We start from the raw sequence: 26,552 nt of genomic DNA, 5'->3' as shown, positions 1-26,552 counted from the left end.
GATCACTACTGGGGATGGTGGGTAGTTAATCACTGTTTTCTACATGTCTTTTTGGTGAGTTACCACGCTCCCCCTTGACTGCCCTTGGGATTTCTGAAACTGGCATATGATTTAATTACCATTGATTATATGATGGTACTACAAGCACACCAGTATTGATCCATAGGTTAGATGCTTTGATTCCTTAGTCTGTCTCCTTTGCCTGGCTAGGGCTCATTGTTGGAAAGGGTTAGAAGGAAGCATTGTTGTTGGTTGCTGTTGCAAATGACCATCTTTTGTGGAGCTGTACCCCCAGATTTTTGCTAGATTTTTTTTGCTGGCTGGGGAACTCTGTGCACTTTACACCTGCTAACCAGGGGTAAACAGCCTGTGCTCCCCTTTCATCATTATTAAATTAGCATACCCGTGATTGGCTTGTTTAATGTACCTACAAGTCTATAGTATATGGTAGCATAATGTACCCAGTGTATGTAAGTAAAATGTTACAAGAGGACTGCAGTGTCCATTGCACCATCCTCTAAAGTGACAATGTTGATATGACTCTGTCGCGTAGGCTCTCTTTCTTCTAATGAGACTACTGGATATGAGCAGCAGAATCGTCTGTGGTGTGGGAGACTGAGTCTTAACCCACTACAGGTGGCACCTGTCGCCCTAGTCCGGGTTTTGCTCCGGCTAACTAGCAGTGCCTCATCTCTCTACCCAAGAGCAGGGATGATTGGGCAGCCGAGCGCATGACACAATTGACTCCTCAAGGAATTCGTGGTTACTCAGGTCTCATCCGTTTCTCTCAGTTACATTAGTCTCACATATAAAATGACAAGCAGAGGCAGTATATGTTTCAATAAGATTTTAATGAAGCAACTGCATCTTAGACAATAAAGCATGTACTGCAATAACCAGGACGATAAAGCTTGACAAGATTAAAATTGTAATGAGGAGAGTAAAGCATAGAAATAACGCTACCATATTGTCACTAGAGTCAATAGACTAATCACTACCAAGGCTATATTAGAGCACAGCATGTTAAGCTCTAGTTCTGCCCTTCAGGTTCCCCTTGGAAGACATCATCCCCCATACCTGAGCAAAGGCCTGAAGTCTGCATAAGCAGCTGTAGCAAAGCATTCAGCAAACAGCATACAGTCGTGGTTCTCTGGCTGGAATCTCCCTCTAATGTGTGTGGGACAGGGAAGTGTTTTTATAATAAAACAACTGATGTTCTGAGAAAAAGTCCCTACGTAAGGATGTGTGTGTTTCTATGAATACCAGAGACAAAATGTTTACCACGTTTACCGGCAACCTATCTTACTGTAGCCTTGAGAGATGCACAGAGTAATTGTTTAGGAACACAGTGCTGGTCTAAGCAAAGAACAGCTAGATAGAGAGAAATAAAACAAGACCACAAATGTGGCTATTTTTAAAATAATAAACGAAGCTGAATAAAATATATCTAGGTTAAAGTGCATAGCAGAAGGCCTAGTGAGCTACAATAGCATGCATGGAGCTATAACTAAAATGGCTACACAACAACTGCATGCCTGCCAGCAGTGCTCTGGCTCAGGAAATTTAAACTGCAAATTTGACCTGTCAGAATATTCTCTTTCGATGGGATAAACCATCTTTTTAAATATTAGCAAGCACCCCTGAGGCAGGGTGCATGGTATTCAAAAGTAACACATATAAAAGTTTAATGTTTAACATGTCCTTACAGTGAAAAAGCCCTCAAAGCTATTCTCACTTTGGCAGGGCTAGTTGTACTATAGGAAAGCATTGGGATACAATAGTAAACAAAATATTACTATGTCCACCGCAGAAACAGTTACAAAGGTCATATGGTAGATTTTGGAAAATATGTACTACAATCCCAATTCATTGGTAGTTTTAGATCTGTAATAAATATTTTAGAACAGGTACTTTTGAAAAGTTGTCTGTTACCTAACTAAAGCCTCTAGAGGCCCATTTGCAATGAGCTTCCAACTGTGACCCATGAGTGGGATAGCCCCCTTGATGAAGTGTGAGCAGACCTGAGAAAAAGGCCTTGTGTGTGTGAAAGCGCTCTGTTTCACTGGCAGGCTGATAATCTGGGCTGTTCCTAGGAACTTAATTAACTTCCAAGGGGCCTACTCTGTCATAGGCAGATATAGCTAACATTGAGGCCTGCATCCTTCTTTTGTTCCCTTATCCAGTCAGGCACCAGGCCTAGTGGGAGCGGAGATGCCCCCAGAACTGGACTAGAGTGCTTCCGTGGGAGGAATTGTTCACTTCCCTGGTTACACTTCCGGAGTGGGCACAGGAGCTCCGCCAAGAGGATGAAAGGTACTGTCATATTGGTTTTGGGCACTGTCTGATCGGTTACAGTACAACACACAGGAGACAAAAGTGGGTAGAGTCACCCCTGTGAACTTTCACCTCATTGGTTAGGGAGTGGACAGGAGTTTCTGCCACCAAAAATCTGCCACTGGGTATTAATATGGCAATTCAAGTACCCTCCTCAGAATACCGTTGGATCTCTGAAAGATTTGGAAGGAGGACTGCCATGCCGTTGGAAGACCTGAAGAGAACTGGACCTGCTCTCCTTGAAACCAGGACTTCAGAAGCGACTCTAAGTGTCAGTTGGCTGACCTCCTGTTTGAGCTACAGGGCTACAGTAAGGTTCAAGAAGCCTTTTTTCCTTCTTTACCTGCTGACCAGTTCCATATGGACCCGACCAGATCTCCTCTGCTCGCCTATGCTGGAGTGAGTCTTGACACCCAAATGCTGTCACCAAGGTCCTGGACCCTTGGCTGGTGTCAGAGTGTACTCCTCCCTGACCTACCTTAAAACCTGAAGCTTTTTTCCACATTTTTGCCCTGAAAAGTAGTGTGTGACTGGTACCATCACAGCTCCCACTATGTTATTCTCCACAGTATCAAATCTGCTTCCACAGGACCGCCATAGACCACCATCCAATAACATTGAGCCCTCTTCGGCTACGGCCTGCAGCCTTGCCCTGCTGAGGAAATCCAAGCTACAGAAAAGTTTCCAAGCCTGAACATAGAAAGCTTCACAGGACCAAGCCCCTGCATGCATCTGATCGATGCCAATAGCATTTTGGGCAAGAAACCTGAATTCTTCCCACTTGGAGCTTTCCCACCTTTGTCAACACCTTCACCAAGACCTTGGACTTTAGCTCCAAGTCATCAATGAGCCCAGCTTTGGCTACAGCCTGTTGCCTTGCCCTGCTGAAGTCTTTTGGCTCCACTGAAGTTTGCACTCATGAGCTGAACTTTTGGTGACCGTGACAAACCTGGTCCTTGTATCCGACCCGCGCTACATTGAGGTCAACTTTAAAACTTACCCTTTTCTCAATCAAGCACAAACAGATGATCGCGGTTGGTGCTTAATACTTTTTTGTGCTATTTTTAAATTCAGACTTTAAAAATTCAGTACTCCGGTTTTACTTATTGGACTTTTGTCATTTTGGCGTCATTTTATTTATTACATTTTGCTCTATTTTTCTAAATTAGTTTGGGCTTTTCTGTGCTCTGTTGTGATTTTATAATTATTACTCTTTGAGTACTGCTTAAATACTTCACACACTGCATCTAAGTTAAGCCTGTCTGCTCTGTGCCATAGCTGCGAGGGTGTTGAGCTCAGGTTAATTTAGTGACTTTAGTGGTTCACCCTGACAAAGACTGTGGTTATCATTTGAGGGGGGTACTCAAACCCTCAGCTAATACCTCCAATTTCTCACAATAGCCAAGTGACTGGTTTCTTATTGGTTCACTTTTTGCAATGATGAACAGAAGGTTGTGGATATTTCTCAAGATTTAAGGAGACAATAAGATCCATTGAGTATCCAGCCACGTGTGTGATAGTGTATGCAAGTTGCTCAAACACAAGATGGAGCATAATTACAAAATTCAATGCTTTCTTCTTTTTCTTGACCCATATTTAGTTTCTCTGGGCTGCAATAGTATTCAGGAAAACCACAATCTCTGTGAGTTTGAGAGTGCTTATTTGCACTAAGAAGGAAATGGTACAACAGTGGATGTCAAATAGAAAACCATACTTGCATGCACTGATTGGATATCTCATGCAATCAGGTCACTTAGAGAAGGCCTGTGATCAAACAGAACACAACACAGGACTGGTCTATTGGTATTTACTGAGTGTAGTAAATACCTCACCCTTTACCTGCCCACTTGGAATGAGGGCTTTAGTGGTGCAGGTGTACTTGAAGTCCTGTAGTATGTAAAGATGTTTATGAAATGAGGCAGTGTTGTTGTTGTAATGTTGTAGTGTTGTCACTGTACTGTTATAATTATAATGTTGTATTTATGATGTTACAGTTGAAATTGTCTAGTTTGGTGTTGTGGTGTTTTTTTAACATATCGTTATTAAAATCTTATGCAGTGCAAAATGTTACAGTGGATTAAAGTCTAAGCACATTAGGTGAAAACAGCCCACTTGAAGGATAGAGTTTCGATCTAGGGGAGATCTCATCACGGCTGAAGAATGAATATCGCTTGTGAAGAGCAAGTTCACAGACCAAAGCAGGTAGGTCGGATCTAAGAAGGATAGACAAGTAGCTCAATTTCTGGATAGATTGAGGACATTGGGTGAGTGTGCCGGATTATATGGCATTTAGGAAGCATTAACAGGGGAGACTGATTGGCATGTCAAACCTTTGGAGAATCCAGAGGTAAGTGATCTGTTAAGCACAGGCAGTGTTACTATGTTACTTGAAGAGGGGAATGTCAGGAGAGAGGTTTGTTAGCAAAATAGGCAATGGGCAAAGAAAACGTAAGAAACTGGGAGTAAAAGCAAACAGAAAGGCTGGGTGGATCGGGGATGGTGCCTAGTGGTGAGGGGGCCTGTTCAGTTGAGAAGTGAGGAGTCTGTGCAGGAGGAGAGAGGAGGTATTTCTGGACTTGGCCTGAGTGTTGGTGGCCAAGGTTTGAAAGGAGTGAAGTCACAAAGTGATGAAAGAAGTTGGTGAAGTGAGAGAGGAGCCCAGGATGTTGGGCAGTGCAGGCTACCGGCGAGAGGTACAGAGTTTTTAAGGGGGAAGGATATCATCCTGAGGTCTTTTTTCTAATGTAGTCCATAAACGATCCCAGGATTCCGCTATCAGGTGGGTGCAGAGACCTTTACACTCTTTTCTATGCAGGGATTTGCTTTCTGCTTAGGCCCATCTCCTAAATGTATCGATCCAATGTGTTGTGCCTGGAGCAAGTGGTTATTTCCAGTTGCTCATGATCACCTGTTCAGCCAAAAAGAACCTGAGTTCCAAAAAAACAGGCAATCACTGTCCGGTGTTTTGGATGGGGAAAAAGGCCCAGGGTTCCCACATCCCACGTGCGTAGGAGTACCCCTGTGCATGTGGAGTGTGTGTGAAAAATGTGACCCCAGTATGTGGAAAGGGACGGGCAATCCCAGAGCATGTGGTGCAGGTTCATCTTTCCAAAAGTGCAGAGGGGGCAAGCCGCAAGTGCTCCAGGGAATATTCTCTGGAACCTGGAAGGGGAAAGATACGCTTGATGCAATATAAAGAATTTGATCAATTCAAATCTGGCATTACAGGAAACCGGGGGGGTAAGATCAGAGCTCTAGTCCACTTTCTGTCATGCAGTTCTCTCCCAAACAATGTTTCCCAAGTGTGATACAGGCATTGGTGGGATTATGGCATGGACTAAATTTGTGACTTTTAGAGTCGGTGATGTGTCTAACAGCACCTATGTTGTAGAGGGTTTGGGTCGGTGGGTGTATCTGCTTTGCCTATCCTCCATTTGGTGCGTCAGATGCAATTATGAAGCCATATGTAAGGAACTGTCCACAGTGCAAAGTATATTGGTCTTGTAGGGTTTGAAAGGAAAGAAACGAAGCAGGCATCTTCTTGTGTCGAGTTCTGCCGCCTCTTGGTGTTGTGGCACTGTAATTGTAGTACTGTACTGTGAAAGTATGTAGTAGTAATGTTATCAGCATTGTTGTGTTACAATGTGGCAGTTGAAACTTTAGTTGTAGAGTTACCTTTATAAAATTGTGGCTATATTACTTTATACATAGTTACAACACCGTAATTGTGTGATGTTGCAGCACGGTATTTGTACTGTAATACTGTGGTGCATTCTTGTGTTTTATGTTTCAGTGTGTTTTGTGTAGTTGTACTGCTTTCTTTATAATTATGTATTTGTACAGCTATATTAGTAAGGCTGTCCTTGTAATGGACTCCTGTAGTTAAGTGCTGCAATTGTAATGTAGTTATTCTAGTTCTGCAATTGCATTGTTGTCACTGTAATATCCTACTATTGTAGTACTGTTAGCATTGTATCACCATAGTAGTTCTGTACTTGCAGGGCTATGGTTGAAGTACAACAAATACTTCTAGCTATAGTAATGACATGGTTGTGCTGTCCCTGAACCAGGACAATAAAGAAGGTTCAACTGAAAGTCTATGAGGGTGTTGTTTTTGAGGAGTTATCAGTGGGTCATAGTGTCTTGCCAGGCTAGTTGGCCACAAATGAACCAAAAGAATCTGAAATTAGATGGTTAAGAATATGCAATGATGTATTCCAGAACTGCAAACACAGTAAGCCTATATTATCCTGACCTACCTGGTACCGTCCTGACCACTGCATTGCCTATATCTATAAATATCCAGCACTAAATGATATTGTATCTGCATGCTGGGCCTTAGGGTAGTGATGTGTCTGGTAGCCCTGCTTCAAAACCCTTTGAATTATCTCTTTAGTTTTATGATTCCAGAGACATCATTATTTGAACCTAGTCCTAAATTCTAGTGGGTGCCACTTGTCCAGTGGATGCACCCACACCACATGAACAAGGGAAGAAATGCCCAAAGCACCAGAAAAATCATCCGTAGTTGTGAAATGCTGATTTTTAGTGTCTGATCTTGGTGATACTTCCAAGGATCCCAGGGTAGCTTCCTAGTCTTACTCTATGGAGGCAGTCTTGAGGGGAATCAGAGCATCAAAGAAAGAGGCTTGAGAAAGCAAGAAAGGGGCATCAATCCAAAAGTTCTGAAGCACCAGTCAGTATCTGCCTTGACATTCTCTAGTATTATAATCAAAATGGATTGTGATACTTGATTCAAAACAATGGTGGGGTGCACTGGATGGCCCTTGCAAGCAGGTGCCTGAAGGTAATTACCTATATGTCAGAACAGATGAGGACAACATCCTGTATAAAAATGAATCAGTGGGTATTAATGGGCCTCATGTACGGAGAAGATGTCTAAATACCTGTGATTTTTTTATAACTAGGAAGGAAAGACTTATCATACCCAGAAGGCAAGATGCACACCAAATAAAGAAACCATCTGAGCTAGAACCAGAGGACTGAATGCCACTGAATGCCATTGGTCAACAACTGGTGAGTAATTAAAGGTGGACCGGGGAAAGGAAGCCCTCAAATCAAAAGTGAGCAAGATAGATCATTGCGCCATTGGGCTTCTGGAATGCAGCAACTATGGTCCTCACCATGGTGATACACAAGGGACAAAGGTCAGGTCGAAGAGCAGGACTGTGTTAACACCAATCACAACAAAGAGAAACATCCAAAGAGGTTCCCAAACAAAGAAATGAAAACCAGTGCCCTTGAGATCCACATAGGCAATCAATCTTCTAAACGCAGAGTAATCAAGATCTGGGCCAGGGTAAACATTTTGATTGCCTACTTAGAAAGGGCAGGAGATCTGTACCTCTGGGAAAGGTTTGGACCCCACTAATCACCTCTGCAGTGTTCTAGAATGTCTTCCAACTATTGAGTAAAATATTTTAGGCTTTTAGCAAAAGTTCCTCTTATGCTGTGTAGAAGCTGGTAGAAGAATATTGGGCAGTAAAGGTATAGGAAGAAGAAAATCCTTCCAGACCACTGAAAGCAACCAAGGACCGGATTTACAAAGCCCTAGTGCCTCTTAGCGCCACACTAGCATCATTTTTTTTCTGCTAATGTGGCACTAAGGAGGCCATTCTTCTTCACCACATTTACAAAGTGTGTGCCACCTTGCAACCCCTTGTGCCAGATTATGCCTGCAACAGGCATAATGTATGCAAGGGGGAGCCTTACCCCGCAGGGAGGCCCGTAAAAGTGGCGCAGTGAAATTTTCAACATTTCACTGTGCCATTTTTAGCGTCATTTTTAACCGATGCTCAGAGCAGGCATTAACATGACGTGCCTATTACTTTCAATTGGCCTCCCTTTACTTTGCAGGATTAGAGCCACAATTTATGGAGCTAATCCTGCAAAGCTCCACAATAGCGTCATAAAATCTGACTCTATTGTCGTAATGTGCACCATAGTGCGCCATATTGTAAATACGCCGCACACATGGTGTCATTAGGGGGCTCAGTGGGCGCAAGAAAAGTTATGCATCACAGCAACAAATCTGGCCCTAAGTGTCTTGTGCACTGCATTGCCAACCTTAATTGAATTATTAACCATCTCACCAACGATGGAACAGTTTTAATTTATTTATAGGATCAGGGAGTTCCTTAGTTTTTGTAAAGCATGCAGCTTCTGTGTGCTGTGCGTAAAGAAAAATGTACCCCATATGGAAAGAAAGGCACGTGAGTTAATGGAAAATATTACAACTATATACAGTACAGCTCCTGCATACCCTTTACCTCGAGAAGCCAAACGTCAATTTGGGCCTTCCCATTATACCTTTCTGCTGATTCTTACCTTCTAATCAGTTACAGATCAGAGAAAGCAGGAACAAAGCCCTACACATCAAGCGGGAGGAGCTATAGATAAAGATTAGTAAAATTCTTGTATATAGTGATTAAAAGCTCTTAAGTTGCGCTTAAAAAGTGGGTCAAAGACTAAAGTTAACCATCAATTCCTCCATCCAAAAGGATTTCCGAGCTATTTGAGGACTGTGAAATGCCACGTATCAATTGGGATATTCAAAGACAACTTATTTGGGGCTACAATGAGATGGGAAGCAAAACATGAACAGATTACTGGGGCAGGATTCTTCCTTGCTGGAGATTTCTTAGCTTTAGTCTTATAAGTCACCTCTATAATTGTTCCTATTCTATAAAGCTAAGGCTTGGGGTTATATTTACTAAACTTTTACATCTGATTTGCATCGCAAAAATTGGTACAAAATTATTATCTGAAATTTACATTCCAATTCAAAACTTGTTTTGCGCTAGAAAGTCACCTGAAAGTAATACAAAGCAGCACTTGGCACAGCTATGTATTAGTTAGTGTCAAGTAGGTGGTACATGGGTGTTCCCATCAAAGCTCTCAGGGTTTACGAAGCAAAAACCTATTTACTAAAATAGTAGGCACAGTTTTGCATGAAAATTAACGCTGTTTTGACACTGACATTTTTTTAGGAGAAATGCTTTTATTTCCCCAATCTTCTCCAGCTTTGTATGTGTGCTGCACTGTACAGAATACATACAAAGTAGAAAACGTTAAAAAGTTAAACTGAGCATAGTATTTTGTACTGGAAGGATAGCCTTCCAATTCACACCCTATGCTACACAATGGTGCAAAGATGAGTACGTGGCTCTCAGCAGCCTGATTGTATGCCAGCGCAGGGGAGAGAGCGGGACGGTGCCATATCCTTGTAGATATGGTACTTTCCTGCTCTCTCCACCTCATGCAACACAGCGCAACACCATTGATTGCTGAGTTATGATACATTTTAGTAAATATACCCCTTGGTGTGTATCAAGAGCGTAGCCTCAACGGAAGGTATAGGAGGTACAACATGAAAACTTAGAATAATGGAATAAAAGAGTACTGGATTACTCACTTAAGATACTTACAAGTGAATGTTAGAAAGTCCTCCTGGCCATCATTAAACCATTGTCAACAATTGTTTTTGCTGGGTGATACTGCATGAGCAATGCTATGATGAAAACTTCTTCAGGCCCCTTAAAGATTATCAGATAAGACCTTAGACTCTATGACCCCAGTACCATGCCCAGAGGATTTCCATGACATGTTGTATATTTGCTGGACTCTTGCTTACTGCAACAATCTGAGAGAAATTGCGATACACGTAACCCATAAAGATAGAATCTAGAGAAGTATTTAAGTGCATGTCCTGAGGTCTGATTATGCACACTTCAAATCTGAACTTAGAGAGAAGCCACTCTTTTGTTCCTAAAGATAATTTACGTTCTCATCAGAACGTTTTAGGATATTGAAACTCTGTCATGGATAATCCGATTTAAAAGGTGATTTATTATCATGGAGATTCTTGCTTTTCTGCATATAGCTAAGGGTAATCTGCTTATTTTTCTGGTTTCCACTCCTGGCAATCTGCTTCCGCTTCGTCAGCCCTCCTGACCTTCTTCTCATGGGGAACCATTTTTCCTTGGTCTCTGTGAGCTTATGGATCAAGCTACTGAGGAAAAGTGGATTTGGGTGGTTGGACTGTGTTAAGATCTTTCTGGATTTTCTGGGGACCCACAATGATCTCTTTTCAAGAGTGGGTTCTTTAGAAGTAAAAATTGCCTGGGTCCATCTCTCAGCATGTTGGGCAATACCCCTGGTGGATAGATTTCCCGAACCATAGTGGCAGGCAATGGACAAAAAAATCTAATATTTTCACGACTCTAGTTTGATTATGATCTTCTCTTTAATGACAGACATGGGCCCCTATCCCAGCAACACGCATGATGCTTCATCTGTGATCAGTATTGCTCCCCTTTTCATCTTTGCTCTGTGCTATCCTTACTGTCTATGGTTCATTGGGAGAGCATCACAGGAAGAGAATTGGACTTGGCACTGTTTCTAGACATCCTAAAACAAGAAACTTCCACATACATGGCCTTTTGGTATGGTGGGGCACATAGTGCTGCATCTAATAATTCTCTCTCTTCGTATAGCCTCTTTAGGATATGTTGCAGATGGTTGGTAGCACTAGCTTGGAGTTGGTACAGCTATCACACTCTGCCAGCAGAGTTACGCCGGAGCTGTCCCACATGATTTCCCCATCCCCCTCCCCTCTCACATGACCAGGATTCACCTGGTCAGCTCCAAGGCAGCCATTAAAGGATACACAGCTACCCCTACTGGCAGAGAGGTTGTAATCAAGGGCCATAGAGGTTCTGGTGGTGGCAATTACATGACTAAGACTGTTGAGAAACCTAGGCAGCCCTCAAAACATTGATAGGATTGCCAGGAGCATTTGTAGAGCACAAGTGACAGTGCCTGGAGTAAGTTTCCAGAAAGGTTTGGGTACCAGTCTATAGTGTACTAAATATCATCTGACACAAATATCATGTCCTATCACTCACAAAATATGGACCCATTTAAATTAATAGTTCTACAGCCAACAGAATAATATTTTTGAAAAATAACATTCAGAACAGAATGTTTCAGGCAGATTATATTTTACAAAGAGTATTATGGCATGCAATCAGCAGGAGGCATTACCTCATTAAGGTGGCTTGAGAAAGGAGTTAGCTTCTTGAAACAGAGGAGATTGAGTTACGGTGGCAACATAAATTGAGAGGATGATGAATCTTGTGGGAAAGCATGAGAAAGAGATGTAATAAGAACCAGTAGATTTTGTAGGGCAGCTGGAAGAAATGAAGTAGCATCGCAGCAGTAAAATAGATCATGACGTTTGTCGACTGATGATCTGATAATAATCTGGGGCTCTTGTCCTAACAAAAGAGTGGTCCATACTTCCTTCTAGTGCTCTCATCATCTATAGCCATCTTGCTGACTTCCTGTAAGACCCATATCTAACCTAGCACCTCACCTGCTCACTCTGACCTCATAAAAGTTTTATGACCTTTAGCCACTGCCCTTTAACTCATCTGGCCTAAACTATTTCTTCGGAACCTGTAAGACAAACAGCAGCCTCAGATCTAGCAGCTCACTGCAGCCTCCCACAAACTCCAAAGCTCATGATGGTGGGCCCATCTCCATTTGAAACCACAAAATCCAGGAAGTTCCAATTGGCCCAACTAACTAAGGATCTGCAGGGGGCACAAAACCACTTGACTAAAGTATTCTTTTGTTCATCTGCCTCAACAAAGGAGAGATCTACAACATCATGTTTCTCCTCCTTTGTAAAGCCAGCTGCAGTAAATGCTGTGCTCCAATACGCTCAGAGCCATTCCATTTCCTGTCACATCTGCAGAATTGCAGGGGAGGTCGCATGTGCAATGCCTTCCAGTTAACATCAGTCAAGCTGTATTTGTATTCCCTGCCTGAAGATGGAGTTTTGAGCTCCTTGGTACTTTACGCGTTCATCCACGTAAAACGACTGCATGCAGCCATGTAGTACACATTTTGGAAGAGTTTCTTTACATCTGAGTCAAGAAATGTCAACTCTGTCTGTAGATTCTGCAAATGTGAGGCATTCACCTAGGTTTAAGGCCGTTGTTACCACCCACAACTGTGGGTCAGCGGAGAGGTTCTATGAACAGGGTTCCTGCACTTACTGGCCAGATTCTAAAAGACAACCAGGGTAAATTGAACCTTCTATCAAATCTCTGTAGCCACAATGACTATGTCGTCCTGCAAGGGAATGCTTGATATACTAAGAAATAAAAGATTTTGGAATACCCTAGGCAGGTGGCTATTGGATACAGAGTTAAGGCCCTCGGTGACACTTTCAAGGAGGGCATTCCCCAATCAAGGTTAATTGCATGGTGGCACTGTGAAGCATGCAATATCATAAAACAGGTCTACAAAGCAAGTTCGACTTTAAGGCTATATGTGCAGTACCATGGACCAAGAGCCAAAATAATACCTCTTGCTTGGCACACCTGAGCCCCAGTAGCGAAATCCAGGACATATGCCAGAAAACTAAAAATCTTTTACCTTCCACCATTAGTGTGAGACTGGCTGTTCAGCTTTGCCATTCAACAATTTGTTCCATCCCCTCTAGAAGTTCTCCTGAACTTGTGTTTTTTGTTTGTTTGAAGGGCACCTGATTTAAGTGACTCCCAGACTCAAATTGGTTTCTCCGCCTTATAGCCTCCTGGGGATAATCCACTTTACTCCTCGCCTTAGATCTTGGTTGGTGGCAAGAATTACATAGCTACAGCATTTGACCCAGTAGTGATGCATATTGGCCCCTTTCCAAATGAAGTCCTGACACCTCAGGTAACAGGAATCTTCTTGCATTATTATTTTTGTATCCAATGATAAATGTTTATGATCATTGAGTGATAGAAACAGAGTCGACAAAGTTTTAAAATTAAAAGCAAAGGACATACCTGATATTGGGACCCTCATTCTCCCCATTCTTTTATACACATATGATGCGGTCCTTGTGGCCAGAACTGGGAGAGGACTACAAAGATTAACTGATGATATAATAGATCTTATGCAAGATCTAGCCTTAAGGGCCAATGAGAGTAAAACATTCACTATGATCTGTGAGGCAAGTTCATCTAAAAAAAAAACTCTCACTTTATCAACAACACTAAGGATTCCGAGGTGGCCTCCTTTTCTTACCTACAATAATTTGAAGTGGAAACAATACTGTTAAATAAGATAGCTCTTATTGAAAAGTAAATTATCAGCTTCAATGGTTTCTGTAAAATGATGGGCTCTAAACCTGTGAAAGAATTGTTGGAGGTTTATTTCAGTAAAGGTGTTGCCATCGCTACCTACGGGGCAGGTATAATAGACGTACATAGGTTGCAACAAGCGGAAAATAATTTCATCCTGACGCCTAGAAGAAAGTTTTTATTGCCACTTATTAAAGATTTTAAATTTAGCCAATGCAGATTTATTCTGTTGTTTTAACAACAGCTACATAGTCTTTTCATATGCTGTTCAGGGGCCTGTTTTATATGGCAAATAGTTAAATTAAGAAAATGTGCAATAATGTGAGTTCACTATATTTTATTTTATTAATTTTGTAGTTGTTCTTTTTATAATCGTGTGGATGAATTGCTGTGTGTGCTTGTCGACACTGTGCTTTTCTTGCTTCTTTGCTACAGAAATGTAGTGAATAAAGATATACTTGACTTGACTCGAGTGACTGTGATCATGTTAGTGATCATGAACACAGGAGAATGCACAAATGAGAGTGTTGGTGATCGTCTCCACACTCATTACTAGTTGATCACAATCATCTTTGTAAATGGTGAGCACAAAAGACACAATAGGGAAGATCAATGTTCCTTACAGACACAAGTTCAGAATGGCCACTATTTCTTTCGCAGAGCTTTCGGAGCTGAAATATCAGTTCCCGCCACAGCAGCTACCATTTTGAATGGTGGCACATAGTCGCCAGAAAGTCAGTGTAAGATGGGATCAAGAAAAGCATGTAACTGGCCAGAGGTGGGAAAACTTGGTCCCATCTTAACAGTATACATGTGAAACTAGAGATACAATTCTTATTATGGACAGTGAGCTATTCTCCAACTATGAAACACAGTCACTATAAGGCGAACCCTGCTCCAGAACAAAGAAGAACTACATTGACATAGAGATGTGTGGATCCTGCTGCAGAGCTTGCTAAGAGTGGACCTGGATACTGCCCATTTCCTAAGGATTCGTAAGAAGCCCGAGACCATGCTGAAGTTTTGCTGGCCTGTCCTGCTGCTGACAGTGCATGCAGTCCATGGTGCCTTTCCTGCTTGCTTCCCAGATAAAGAGCTAGAGAAAGAGCCTGAGCGCCTTTGGTGTGCCCTTTCTTTTGCTGGGCTTATAAACACAACTTCCTTTTGGATCGTAAGCCTGTGTAATCCACATCAGTATCATGATCAAGAACCAGAGTGGAAACCAAAATCAACTCTGGCAAAAATGTTAATATCAGCCACAAACTGCAGCAGGCCATGACTAGAATGAGACCATGCGGCACTGATGAGTCATGTCCCCCACTTCTCCTCTTGAAAGCAGCCCTCTCGTCTGCAGGTGACCAAGAAAATGCAGAGGCGCAGAACAACCCATTTAGCCCTGCCAAGATTTTCTCTTCCTCAACATAGAGTCTTGGACCTGTTGTCATTAGCTCCAAAGGTTTATCAGGTAATCACCTTATAAGGTACTGAGGAAACTTGCTCTTGAACAGTGAGAACTCTGATGTTCCTGGGTTAACGTCTTGTAGAAATTATCTACATGGGCAAGTTGTATCTATCATACTGTGATTTTGCTCATGATATGTATAGTGATCGTAGAGATATCATTTGTGCCTTTTTTGGAATGAGGGAAGGTCACAGCATCTTTGTTTGTGAACAGTATATTATGAACAGCACAGTGATCATCATCATTCTATTTATTGCAAAAAATGACTACTTGGATTGTGTTTTGGATGCCCAGACCTTAATGCGAGGTGGTCCCTACAACTTCATGGATTAGGTAAACCACCAGGCAAGGAATTCCAACACCTCCACAGAATGTGAGAGCTGTGCAAAAAATCCAGAGCAGTAACACAGCATTGATGGCGAGAGTGAGGTTTGCACATGCAGACCTGTGACCAGGGGAGGCCAAAGTTACCACACTGTGCCTTGGCTTCTTCTTTTGAACAAACAATTTGTCTATAAAGATGATGAGCATGACCAGGGATGCTATAATTATGGAATTTTGAGGCACATAATAATGGATTTATTGCGCCTGCCACATAATCTACCATCAACTGCATAATTTGCAGATTTGGGGGAAAAAATTGTTTTCAGCTCAAATGGATTGAATGTTACCATAAAAAAGGTAACACACATTGCACTGTGCAGTGACAAGCCGTCTGCGTAAGTAAACGAACCACCGTTTGTTGCGCAATGCTGTTTTCAGGTATGTATTTGTATGAACAAAACAGCGAAATAATACTGCCACAGGGGTGCCGCGTTATTTGCCTATTCTTGCCGCATACTTTAGTCAACTGGACTTCCACTGCTGAGTAATTTCAGTGGCTCTGTGAGTATGAGGAAGAACGAGGAACTCTGGTAGGGTTCATTGCTTCATCACAGTTTACACAAATTGCAGACTTTACACTGCAAAACACAAATAAAACATTAAAAATAGAGCCAGCCACTCCGATCTTTGGATGCAAGAGAAGTTGTATCCCTGGATTAATGATAAGCAATGCCTTAAATCGAATTCACAACAAGTTTATGTTGAGAGCAGTTCTCAAAATAACACTACCCAGATATATAGGCCTTGAACCTTTTGCTTTAGGGTGACCTTGCGTCCTACACATTTGTTCTTGAATACACAATCACACAGTTGGAGCTAATGCCTATGTAAATCCTGCTTCCAAACCAAACAATCACATATAATTAACATGCTGGGGCCGTCTGTCCCCGTAAAAAGCACATTACGGAAATCCCTCCCAAGGCCTCCACTGTGACTTCAGAATACGTAAGGCTGGAGTGTCCTAAACATTACAATTTTTGTAAACTAGATTAACCCCTTTCTCCCCCCAGAAAGAGTTAGCTGGTCTGAGAAACAGCTTGGGGCACTCAGAGCGGTTAATTAATGAGTATCGCAGAAACGCATTTGAGGTAAATGCGTGTATGGGATTATCTACGTCCCATGCACAGTGGTAATTAAACTACTGCAATCTTGATTTAAAGAAACAAAGCAGAACTTTCTACAGATCCAAAACCTTCCCAACAGGTCTTGTAATCACTTTTTAATTATAGGGGGTGCTGAGTTCACCAACGCTCTATGTGGGGCAGTCTAACTAAACTTCATCAAACAGAGATCTCCTGAGTTTACTCTAATTAATTTTATGCAACTCATTAGCGTTGGTGTTAGGGGGCTCTGGGATGGAACACTAGCTTGCTCTGCAATAGTACAAGTGGGGTCACTCGGAGTTCAAAGAAGGCTGGTGGTATTCCCAGAATCCTTTTCGCTACTGCTTCTAACCCCTTACCATCCAAGTCGTCAGTACACAATGTGCCCCACTTTTATCCAGATCAGCGGGCTTGAAGGTACATTTAGAAGCAAGAAAAGATCTTCAGCATAACTCACCCTCTCCGAGCGATGGTGGGTCAAACGTGCACCAGTAGTCGGCCAATAAAGGGAAATACCAAGCCTTCGGTATGCCGTACTCTCCTGCAACACAAACACAGTTAAGCCATTATCTAAAAACAGCTACTGATTTTATGTATATCCTTTTATCACTGCTTGAACCCTCTGTTATTTAACTACGGCACCAACGTTTTGAAAGCATGAGTTCAGACTCTTATTTTTGAGGTACTTGATGTATGTCTCTCCTTAATCAATGCGATTTTGAAGATTTGATGCAGCACCGTTTTTTGTACCACTTCCGTGATCTCAACAAGATGTCAAAATGTTCAAAGTTCATTTGGCTTGTTCTGTGACATTATCAGGCTCAGTGGTTGTGTAATGGTGTATCTCATCATGATGTCATGGGGACAGCCGTTGTGATTTGGTCAAGGCTGCAACATTCACAAAAATTCTCTCAGGACCAGAGGCTCCGATTATGCTTCTCTTTCTATGCTTTAATTTTCACAGCAGGCAACCAAAAGAAAGTTCAAAACACTATAGGGCATATTTATACTTGTTTTGCGTGAATTTACGTAATTTTGTTTATGCAAATTCGGTGCAAAACTAACTCCATATTTATACTGTGGCGCTAGACCCGTCTAGCGCCAAATTTATGGAGTTAAAGTCATTTTTTGGACGTGGAAACCTACTTTGCGTCAATGAGATGCAAAGTAGGTGTTCCCGTGCAAAAAATTACTCTCTGACCTTAGCGCCATATTTATCCCCCCGTGCTAAAATCATGCACAGGAGGGAGTATGGGTCAAAAAATGATGCAAAGCTTACTTTGCACCCTTTTTTATGCCTGGGTCAGAGCAGACATTAGGGGACATGTGGGCCTATTTCCATGGTGGAACACCATGGAATAAGCCCACAGGTGCCCTCCCCAGGCCACAGGGACACCCCCACCCACACCAGAGGGACAGCAGAGGATGGGGGACTCCACCCCAGGTAAGTATAGGTAAGTATAGGTAAGAATATATATATATATATATATATATATATATATATATATATATATATATATATATATATGACTCTAGGCAGGTTAGAGTCCTTTATTTATTTTTTACTTTAACCTGCCTAATGTAATTTTTTGGTGCAAAAACCCCTTCTTCCATACCGCCAGCCCCACCCAACTAACGTCATTTTTTTTACGCTAGCCTACCCTTTGCATTGGCTTGCACCATTCCGTAAATATGATGCTCGGCTGGTGCACAGAAATGGTGCAAGCCGGTGCTAACCTTTTTGGTGCAAAACTGCATTAGTGCAGTTTTGCACCAAAAAGTATAAATCAGGGCTCATATATTCCATAAACATGTTAATGTCACACGACCACCCATAGAGACCCAGCCCTATATAACCTTTAAGAGACATTTTAGCCTCAGTTAAATGTGACCCATGCTTATTATTATGTTAATGCTTTGTAGTTGATTGCGTTATATATCTTTGTTGTTGATTATAAGCACCCATTTTGTGTGCTTTGATTGCGCTTTACGCGCCACCTTGGCAAGTGCTGTTGTTTCTTCCCCTTTTTTGTTGTTGCCTAATTAACACCTGTGCAGTTATGTGACCCATGTATACAGGAGCTTTATTCCTCTCAATGAGACGCCTGATCGCCTGGCCTCTTTTTCTGACGTGTGGAGCGGGAGTAAGGGGAGAAAGGAAGCATAGTGTTCTGCTGTGCGGTCCACTTTCTGTCTTGGATGCTTGGGAGCTCATGCACATGTTCAAGTAACCGGTTTGCTTGTCGGCTTGTTTTTCATTAAACTTGAACACGGAGCGACGCATGCTTCGTCTTCTCTCCTGAGCCTTGTTCTTCCCACCTGTGCCCTGAGGAAATTCTTACCCAGGGTTGAAATATTCATTACTAGGCTTTGTCTGAAATGGTTGGCAGGCATTCCTTAGCGTGCCTATTCATTTTGATGCATTTAAGAACCCTTAGTGGTTCTGCTTTAACCTGCCATGGGGTCTGTCCTATATAAACTTGTCTCTCCACAAGTGTAAGAAATTTCCAGGTTTGTGGAATGAGCACTACTCCTTGTTGCTGACATTGCCTATGCTCATCCTAAATTCCTGGGCCATTTACCAATAATCATGGCTGAATATGAAGAAGAAACTGGGTCTTTTGAGCAGGACTTAGTCTATGAGCTGGATGCTGGAGTGCGCCACTCCACTTTTCAGGCTCTGGTCAAAGCCATTCAAACCATAAGACAGCATTTATATGGGTTTGCTGAGCAACAATGCTAGTTCCCTCCCAATGCATCCTGCAGTGCAGATGAACCCTTGGCTTCTCAGGCCAACCCTGCTACTAAAGTCGACAGGAACCCCCTGTAGGAGGCTGGCCTGGCTTGTAGTGGGTACCAGAGGTACTTACACCTTGTGCCAGGTCCAGTTATCCCTTATGAGTGTAGAAGAGGTGTTTCTAGCAGCTTAGACTGATAAAAGGTAGCTATGGCAAAGCAGCTTAGGCTGAACTAGGAGACATGTAAAGCTCCTGCTATACCACTTATATCATATGCACACTATCACAAGAAAACACAATACACAGAGTTACTAAAACTAAAGGTACTTTATTTTTATGACAATATGCCAAAAGTATCTCAGTGAGTATCCTCAGTAAGAAGATAAATTATATACACAAGTTATATGTACACAAACCAAAATTAGGTAAGTAATAGCAAGACAAGTAATGCAAACAGTGTAGAATCACAATAGGTCGCAATAAGAGCACATAGGTATAGGGCAACACAAACCATATACTCCAAAAGTGGAATGCGAACCACAAATGGACCCCAGGCCTATGTGAGCTTGTAGAGGGTCGCTGGGACTGTAAGAAAACAGTGAGGGTTAGAAAAATACCCCACCCCAAGACCCTGAAAAGTAGGAGTAAAGTGCACCTACTACCCCCAGAGAGCACAGAAGTCGTGATAGGGGGATTCTGCAGGAAGAACAAACACCAGCAATGCAACAACAGTAGATTTCCGGACCTGAGTACCTGTAAGACAAGGGGACCAAGTCCAATAGTCGCGACAGTGTCGAGAGTGGGCAGGAGCCCAGGAAATGCCAGCTGAAGATGCAAGGAAGCTGCCACCGGGTGGAGGAAGCTTGGAGTTCTGAAAGAAAGAAGAGGACTAGGGACTTCTCCTTTGGAAGACGGATGTCCCACGTTGCGATAAAGCTTGCAGAGGTGTTCCCACGCAGAAAGACTGCAAACAAGCCTTGCTAGCTGCATGGGTCACGGTAAAGGTTTTTGGGTCCTGCTGTGGCCCAGGAGGGACCAGGATGTCGCCTTTTGGAGAAGGAGACAGAGGGGGCGCCCAGCAACTCAGAGGGCCCTTACAGAAGCAGGCAGCACCCACAGAAGTACCCTAATAGGCACTTAGAAGAAAAGTGAACTGGAGTCCACGCAAAGTCACAAAAGGGAGTCCCATGACACCGGAGGACAACTCAGAAGGTTGTGCACTGCAGGACGGAGTGCTGGGGACCCAGGCTTGGCTGTGCACAAAGGAAATCCTGGAAGAGTGCACAGGAGCTGGAGCAGCTGCAAATCACGCAGTACACAGCTTTGCAGTCTAGAGTGGGGAGCCAAGGACTTACCTCCACCAAACTTGGACTGAAGAGTCACTTGGACAGAGTTGCTGTGTTCCAGGGACCACGCTCGTGGGGATGAGAGGGGACCCAGAGGACCAGTGTTGCAGTCTTTTGGTGCCTGCATTAGCAGGGGGAAGATTCTGTCGACCCACGGGAGATTTCTTCGGAGCAGGGTGAAGGCAGGCTACCCCAGAGCATGCACCACCTGGAAACAGTCGAGAAAGCCGGCAGGATTAGGCGCTACAATGTTGCTGGCAGTCGTCTTGCTACTTTGTTGCAGTTTTGCAGGCGTCCTGGAGCAGTCAGCGGTCGATCCTTTGGTAGAAGGGGAAGAGGGAAGATGCAGAGGAACTCTGATGAGCTCTTGCATTCGTTATCTACAGAATTCTCCAAAGCAGAGACCCTAAATAGCCAGAAAAGGAGGTTTGGTTACCAAGGAAGGAGGATTGGCTACCAAGAGAGGTAAGAGCCTATCAGAAAGAGCCTCTGACGTCACATGCTGGCACTGGCCACTCAGAGCAGTCCAGTGTGCCCACAACACCTCTGTTTCCAAGATGGCAAAGGTCTGGGACACAATGGGGGAGCTCTGGACACCTCCCCTGGGAGGTATTGGTCAGGGGAGTGGCCATTCCCCTTTCCTTTGTCCAGTTTCGCGCCAGAGCAGGGCTGGGGGATCCCTGAACCGGTGTTGACTGGCTTATGCAGAGTGCCCATCAAAGCATTTCCAGAGGCTGGGGGAGGATACTCCTCCCCAGCCCTTCACACCTATTTCCAAAGGGAGAGGGTGTAACACCCTCTCTCAGAGGAAATCCTTTGTTCTGCCTTCCTGGGCCAGGGCTGCCTGGACCCCAGGAGGGCAGAAACCTGTCTGAGGGGTTGGCAGCAGCAGCAGCTGCAGTGGAGACCCTGGAACGGCAGTTTGTCAGTACCTGGGTTATGTGCTAGAGACCCGGGGGATCATGGAATTGTCCCCCCAATACCAGAATGGTATTGGGGTGACAATTCCATGATCTTAGACATGTTACATGGCCATGTTCGGAGTTACCATTGTGACGCTACACATAGGTAGTGACCTATGTATAGTGCACGCGTGTAATGGTGTCCCCGTACTCACAAAGTCTGGGGAATTTGCCCTGAACGATGTAGGGGCACCTTGGCTAGTGCCAGGGTGCCCACACACTAAGTAACTTTGCACCCAACCTTCACCAGGTGAAGGTTAGACATATAGGTGACTTATAAGTTACTTAAGTGCAGTGGTAAATGGCTGTGAAATAACGCAGATGTTATTTCACGCAGGCTGCACTGGCAGGCCTGTGTAAGAATTGTCAGAGCTCCCTATGGGTGGCAAAATAAATGCTGCAGCCCATAGGGATCTCCTGGAACCCCCATACCCTGGGTACCTCTGTGCCATATACAAGGGTCCCAGTATGCCAATGTGAATTGGTCAATTTAGTCACTAGCCTGTTAGTGACAAATTTGGAAAGCAGAGAGAGCATAACCACTGAGGTTCTGGTTAGCAGAGCCTCAGTGAGACAGTTAGGCATCACACAGGGAACACATGCAGGGCACATACTTATGAGCACTGGGGCCCTGCCTGGCAGGGTCCCAGTGACACATAGACTAAAACAACATATATACAGTGAAATATGGGGGTAACATGCCAGGCAAGATGGTACTTTCCTACACCCCCATGTAGATGGCTTTGAGAAATTGGTGAGGTCGCTGGCTAAAGATCATTATTATAGCACCTTGTCCAACATCCCAATACAGGCCCTCTGGATGACACAGACTCATCTGCCTCTTCTTAGAATTCAGATCCCTGGGACGATCCACACCCTACCAACCTCAAAAAAGCAGACACACCACTCACAAGAAGCCCAACAGCCTCCTAAAGTCCTCACATTTGACCCAGAAGACATTATCCATCCCAAGTCTACCTTGTGGACCCCGCCTACTGAGGTAGCAGACTACAAACAAACCCACATTAGACGGGGGTTTGGGAAATAAATCAGATCTCATCAGAGATCTGAATGCTCCAGACCAGACCTTCCTAGCAAGATTACAGAGACTCCAGAGATAGACCTCACTCTGGTGACATATTTGAAGAAATTCTCTAAAGACCCTAAGAAGGGCATTGATCATGCCTGGCGAGGATACCAAGAAAAGTTATTGGAAGTCTCTGGCCCATTGACAAAAATCTTGTAGTTAGGCTTTCACATCAAGAAATCTGATCCAGATGTCTTAGTCGGCTGGGCCCAAAGTGTTGTTTGCTTTTCAGAAAACACAAACTGCGCCATCTCGAGCCAGCTTCGTCGCACTATTTTCATTAAAATGGACCCAAAGCTCACTGATCTTGCTACATCAGAATTGGGCCCCTTGGGACTTTAGAACCCCTTTCCTCAAGAAACTCTCAAAATTCGCTGCAACCTGTGCTAACCTGGATGTGGCCCAGGGTTCCATCAAAAAGGTCCTCCAATCACTTTTTCACAGGGCCGGATGCTTCAGAGGGCGAGCCTTCAGCTGGAATTCCTACCAAGGTCCTCAAAGAGGTTTCTATAAGCAAAATAGGGGAGGATAACATGACCCCTCCCCTTCATCCACCTTCAACTCTTCCCGCTCTCGAGCTGGAGGCAACCAATTCCAGTAAGAAGATCTAGAGGTGCTCCAGCTTCATTCCAGGAGTCCAGTTCTACAGGTGAGCTTCATCTCCATACTAGAGGTAGCCTTGGGGGGCAGAACCAGGTTGTCTCTGCACAACTGGCGGAGGTTGACTCAAGATTCCTGGGTTTTGGAGGCAGTACACGGTTACAAGTTCGAGTTTTACGACTCAACAGTTCAGCATGTTTCCCCTACCACAATGTATTTTTCCCTACAAGATCAGGAGTTCATCTCCTCAGAGGTGATTGATCTTCTTCACAAAGGCGCCATTGAGGAGCCTTCCCCCCCACCCAAAAGTCTTCTTCAGTTGCATTTTTCTGGTAGAAAAGAAGGGTATTGGATCCTGTTTGGTTCTGAATCTGAAGGAATTCAATGGTCATGTATCGTCACTTCAGTCTTACGAGAGAGATACTGGATGGTCTGAATAGATTTGAAAGATACCGACTTGACAATCCATATCTTTCTGCCTCACCGGCGATTTCTTCAGTTTCTTTGGCAGGGGTGCTGCTTCGAGTACAAGGTCCTCCCCTTTGGCATATCATCAGCCCCGTGGGGTTTCATGTAGGTGATGCATCCAATAGCGGAGTCCCTTCGGGCTGGAGGTGTTCATCTGATGATATACCTAGATGACATCATTATCATGGCACAATGTCCCCTTTTGACTCTTACCCACCTGGAATGGGCAATTTCTCTTCTCCAGGATCTGGGCATTATTATCAACTCACAGAAGTCAATTCTGACTCCATTACAACGAATATCATTTTTAGTGTTCCAGGTCAACTTCCTTCTGTATCAGTTAATACTTCCCCCACAGAAGGTTTGGAACATCAAGAAAGAACTGAGATTGATGTTGTACAAACCAACTGTATCATTGAGGTCGACAGCCCACATGGTGGGCCTATTAGCCTCATCGATACAAGCCATTTTCCTAGGTCCCCTTCATTATCGGGCTCTGCAAAGCTCAAAATGTCCCATCTCCAAAAATGTCTTGGTTATTCGGAACCGATTACCCTGTCAGAGGAAGCGAAGACGGAGATGCACTGGTGGCTAGAACATATGACAGCCTGTAACAGCAGGTCAATTTTTGGATCAGCTCCAGAGATTGTGATGGAATCTGACGCCAGTTGGTGGGGTTGGGGAGCTCAATGCGGCAACATTTCCATGGGGGCTCCCTGGTCCAGAGAGGAACTGGACTTTCATATCACTTGCTTGGAGCTTCTGGCGAGGTCCTTTGCGATTCGGAACCTCTTCTTGGAAAAGATGGATTGTTGCATCCTTCTTCGACTGCGGGCATGTGAGGAAAGCTTACACTGCTGCTTCCTGTACCTCAGTCGTGCATGTGAAGAAAGCTTGCACTGCTGCTTCCTGTACCTCAGACGTGCATGTGAGGACAGCTTGCACTGCTGCTTTCTGTACCTCATATGTGCATGTGAAGAAAGCTTGCACTGCTGCTTCCTGTACCTCATATGTGCATGTGAAGAAAGCTTGCACTGCTGCTTCCTGTACTTCAGACGCGCATGTGAGAAAAGCTTGCACTGCTGCTTCCTGTACCTCAGTCATATGCATGTGAAGAAAGCCTGAACTGCTGCTTCCTGTACCTCAGACGTGCATGTGAGGAAAGCTTTCACTGCTGCTTCATGTACGTCAGACGGGCATGTGAGGAAAGCTTGCACTGCTGCTTCCTGTACCTCAGTCGTGCATGTGAGGAAAGCTTGCACTGCTGCTTCCTGTACCTCAAAAGGGCATGTGAGGACAGCTTGCACTGCTGCTTCATGTACCTCATATGTGCATGTGAAGAAAGCTTGCACTACTGCTTCCTGTACTTCAGACATGCATGTGAGAAAAGCTTGCCCTGCTGCTTCCTGTACCTCAGCCATGTGCATGTGAAGAAAGCCTGAACTGCTGCTTCCTGTACCTCAGACGTGCATGTGAGGAAAGCTTCCACTGCTGCTTCACGTACCTCAGACATGCATGTGAGGAAAGCTTGCACTGCTGTTTCCTGTACCTCAGTCGTGCATGTGAGGAAAGCTTGCACTGCTGCTTCCTGTACCTCAAAAGGGCATGTGAGGACAGCTTACACTGCTGCTTCATGTACCTCAGACGGGCATGTGAGGAAAGCTTGCACTGCTGCTTCCTGTACAGCAGATATGTGCATGTGAGGAAAGCTAATGTTTCTCCAGCACTGCATTTGTTAGCAGACATTTCTTTAGAACCGTTTATTTATGCAAAAGGTAAAATTATTGGGTTTGTCAAACCGTGGTCTATGTGCATACTGGGACTGAACTCTGTACAGCCAGCATTGGGCAGCTTGAGATGTCTTAAAGCAATCGTTTCGTGGAGGTCAGCTCTGAAGAAAATTATATGCGAAAGTCGCAAATCTTAAGTTTAAGAGCGTAAAGCAGACAAATCCGGCTGCCTCGTGTAATAAATATCATGTGTGTTACAGTGCAGTTTCTAAGCAATGTAATTAGCAGGTGTCACTAATTCCCAATACAATGGTAGATTCAAGTAGCCCTTGTCTTTTAATTGCATCAGGGGCCTACTTACCAATGGTGCATCAGGTGCAGTGGCACCTCATCTCGGAGGCCCATGAACCCCTGTTGAATTTTGAATTTTACTACCTAACCACAACAGTCAGAGAGAAGGCAGTTTTCCTTGCTTGCACTTGATCCAATGGCAAAAAGTACAACAGTGTTAACCACACTTTTTGCGATTTCCAAATGGGTCGCAAGGGGCTCATTAATATTCATGAGGCAGCTCGCAATTTGCGACCCATTTGGGAATGGCTGCACTCCCATGGATGGTGGCCTGCTTGGGACATGTCTGTGACTGCTTTTCAATAAAGCAGTTTTTTTTTTTTAATGCAGCCCATTTTCCTTAAAGGAAAGTGGAATCCATTTCAAAAATAAAAATGAAAAGTTTTCTTTTCATTTTTTCAGGGTAGTGGTCCCTAGGACCACTGCCTGCTCTGAAAAAACATTTTCGCTACCATTCACAAAGGGGAAGGGGCCCTGCCAGGACCCTTTCCTGTTTGCAAATGGGTTAACACCAATTTGAAACTGGTGTTTAACTGCGATTGTTTATTTAAGGTCTCAAAACAATCATACATCCCCCAGCAAGTCGTGATCCCTATTATGTGAGTCGGTAACTGGATACCGACTCGGAAAATAGGGATCGTACATTGTACAAGGCCATTTGTCATCGCAAATGGGGATTTTTGCCTTTTGCGACTGCAAAATCACGTCATAACCTATTCTGATCTACTCTTCGAACTATTGCGAGACAGGTTGCAAGCTCATCAAAGATATTATCAGGACCAAGTCAGTTTAGTGACGTTTATCCTGTCGTTTTTTCCGTCAATA

General features: G+C 43.8%; 1 protein-coding gene across 3 annotated transcripts in view; it reads right to left on the bottom strand.

Annotated features, from left to right (window-relative positions):
• The window catches only part of ABCA4 (ATP binding cassette subfamily A member 4), a 1,046,570-nt gene that overhangs the window by 413,918 nt on the left and 606,100 nt on the right, over positions 1-26,552 (bottom strand). For all 3 annotated transcript variants that reach the window (XM_069231419.1, XM_069231421.1, XM_069231420.1), the window contains one exon: positions 16,903-16,986. In XM_069231419.1, coding sequence (XP_069087520.1) covers positions 16,903-16,986 — 84 coding nt within the window. The remainder of the gene's footprint in view (positions 1-16,902; positions 16,987-26,552) is intronic.

Source organism: Pleurodeles waltl, chromosome 4_2 (assembly GCF_031143425.1).
Source record: "Pleurodeles waltl isolate 20211129_DDA chromosome 4_2, aPleWal1.hap1.20221129, whole genome shotgun sequence".
NCBI classification, from domain to species: Eukaryota; Metazoa; Chordata; class Amphibia; order Caudata; family Salamandridae; genus Pleurodeles; species Pleurodeles waltl.
This window is presented reverse-complemented; position numbering and strand designations above follow the sequence as displayed.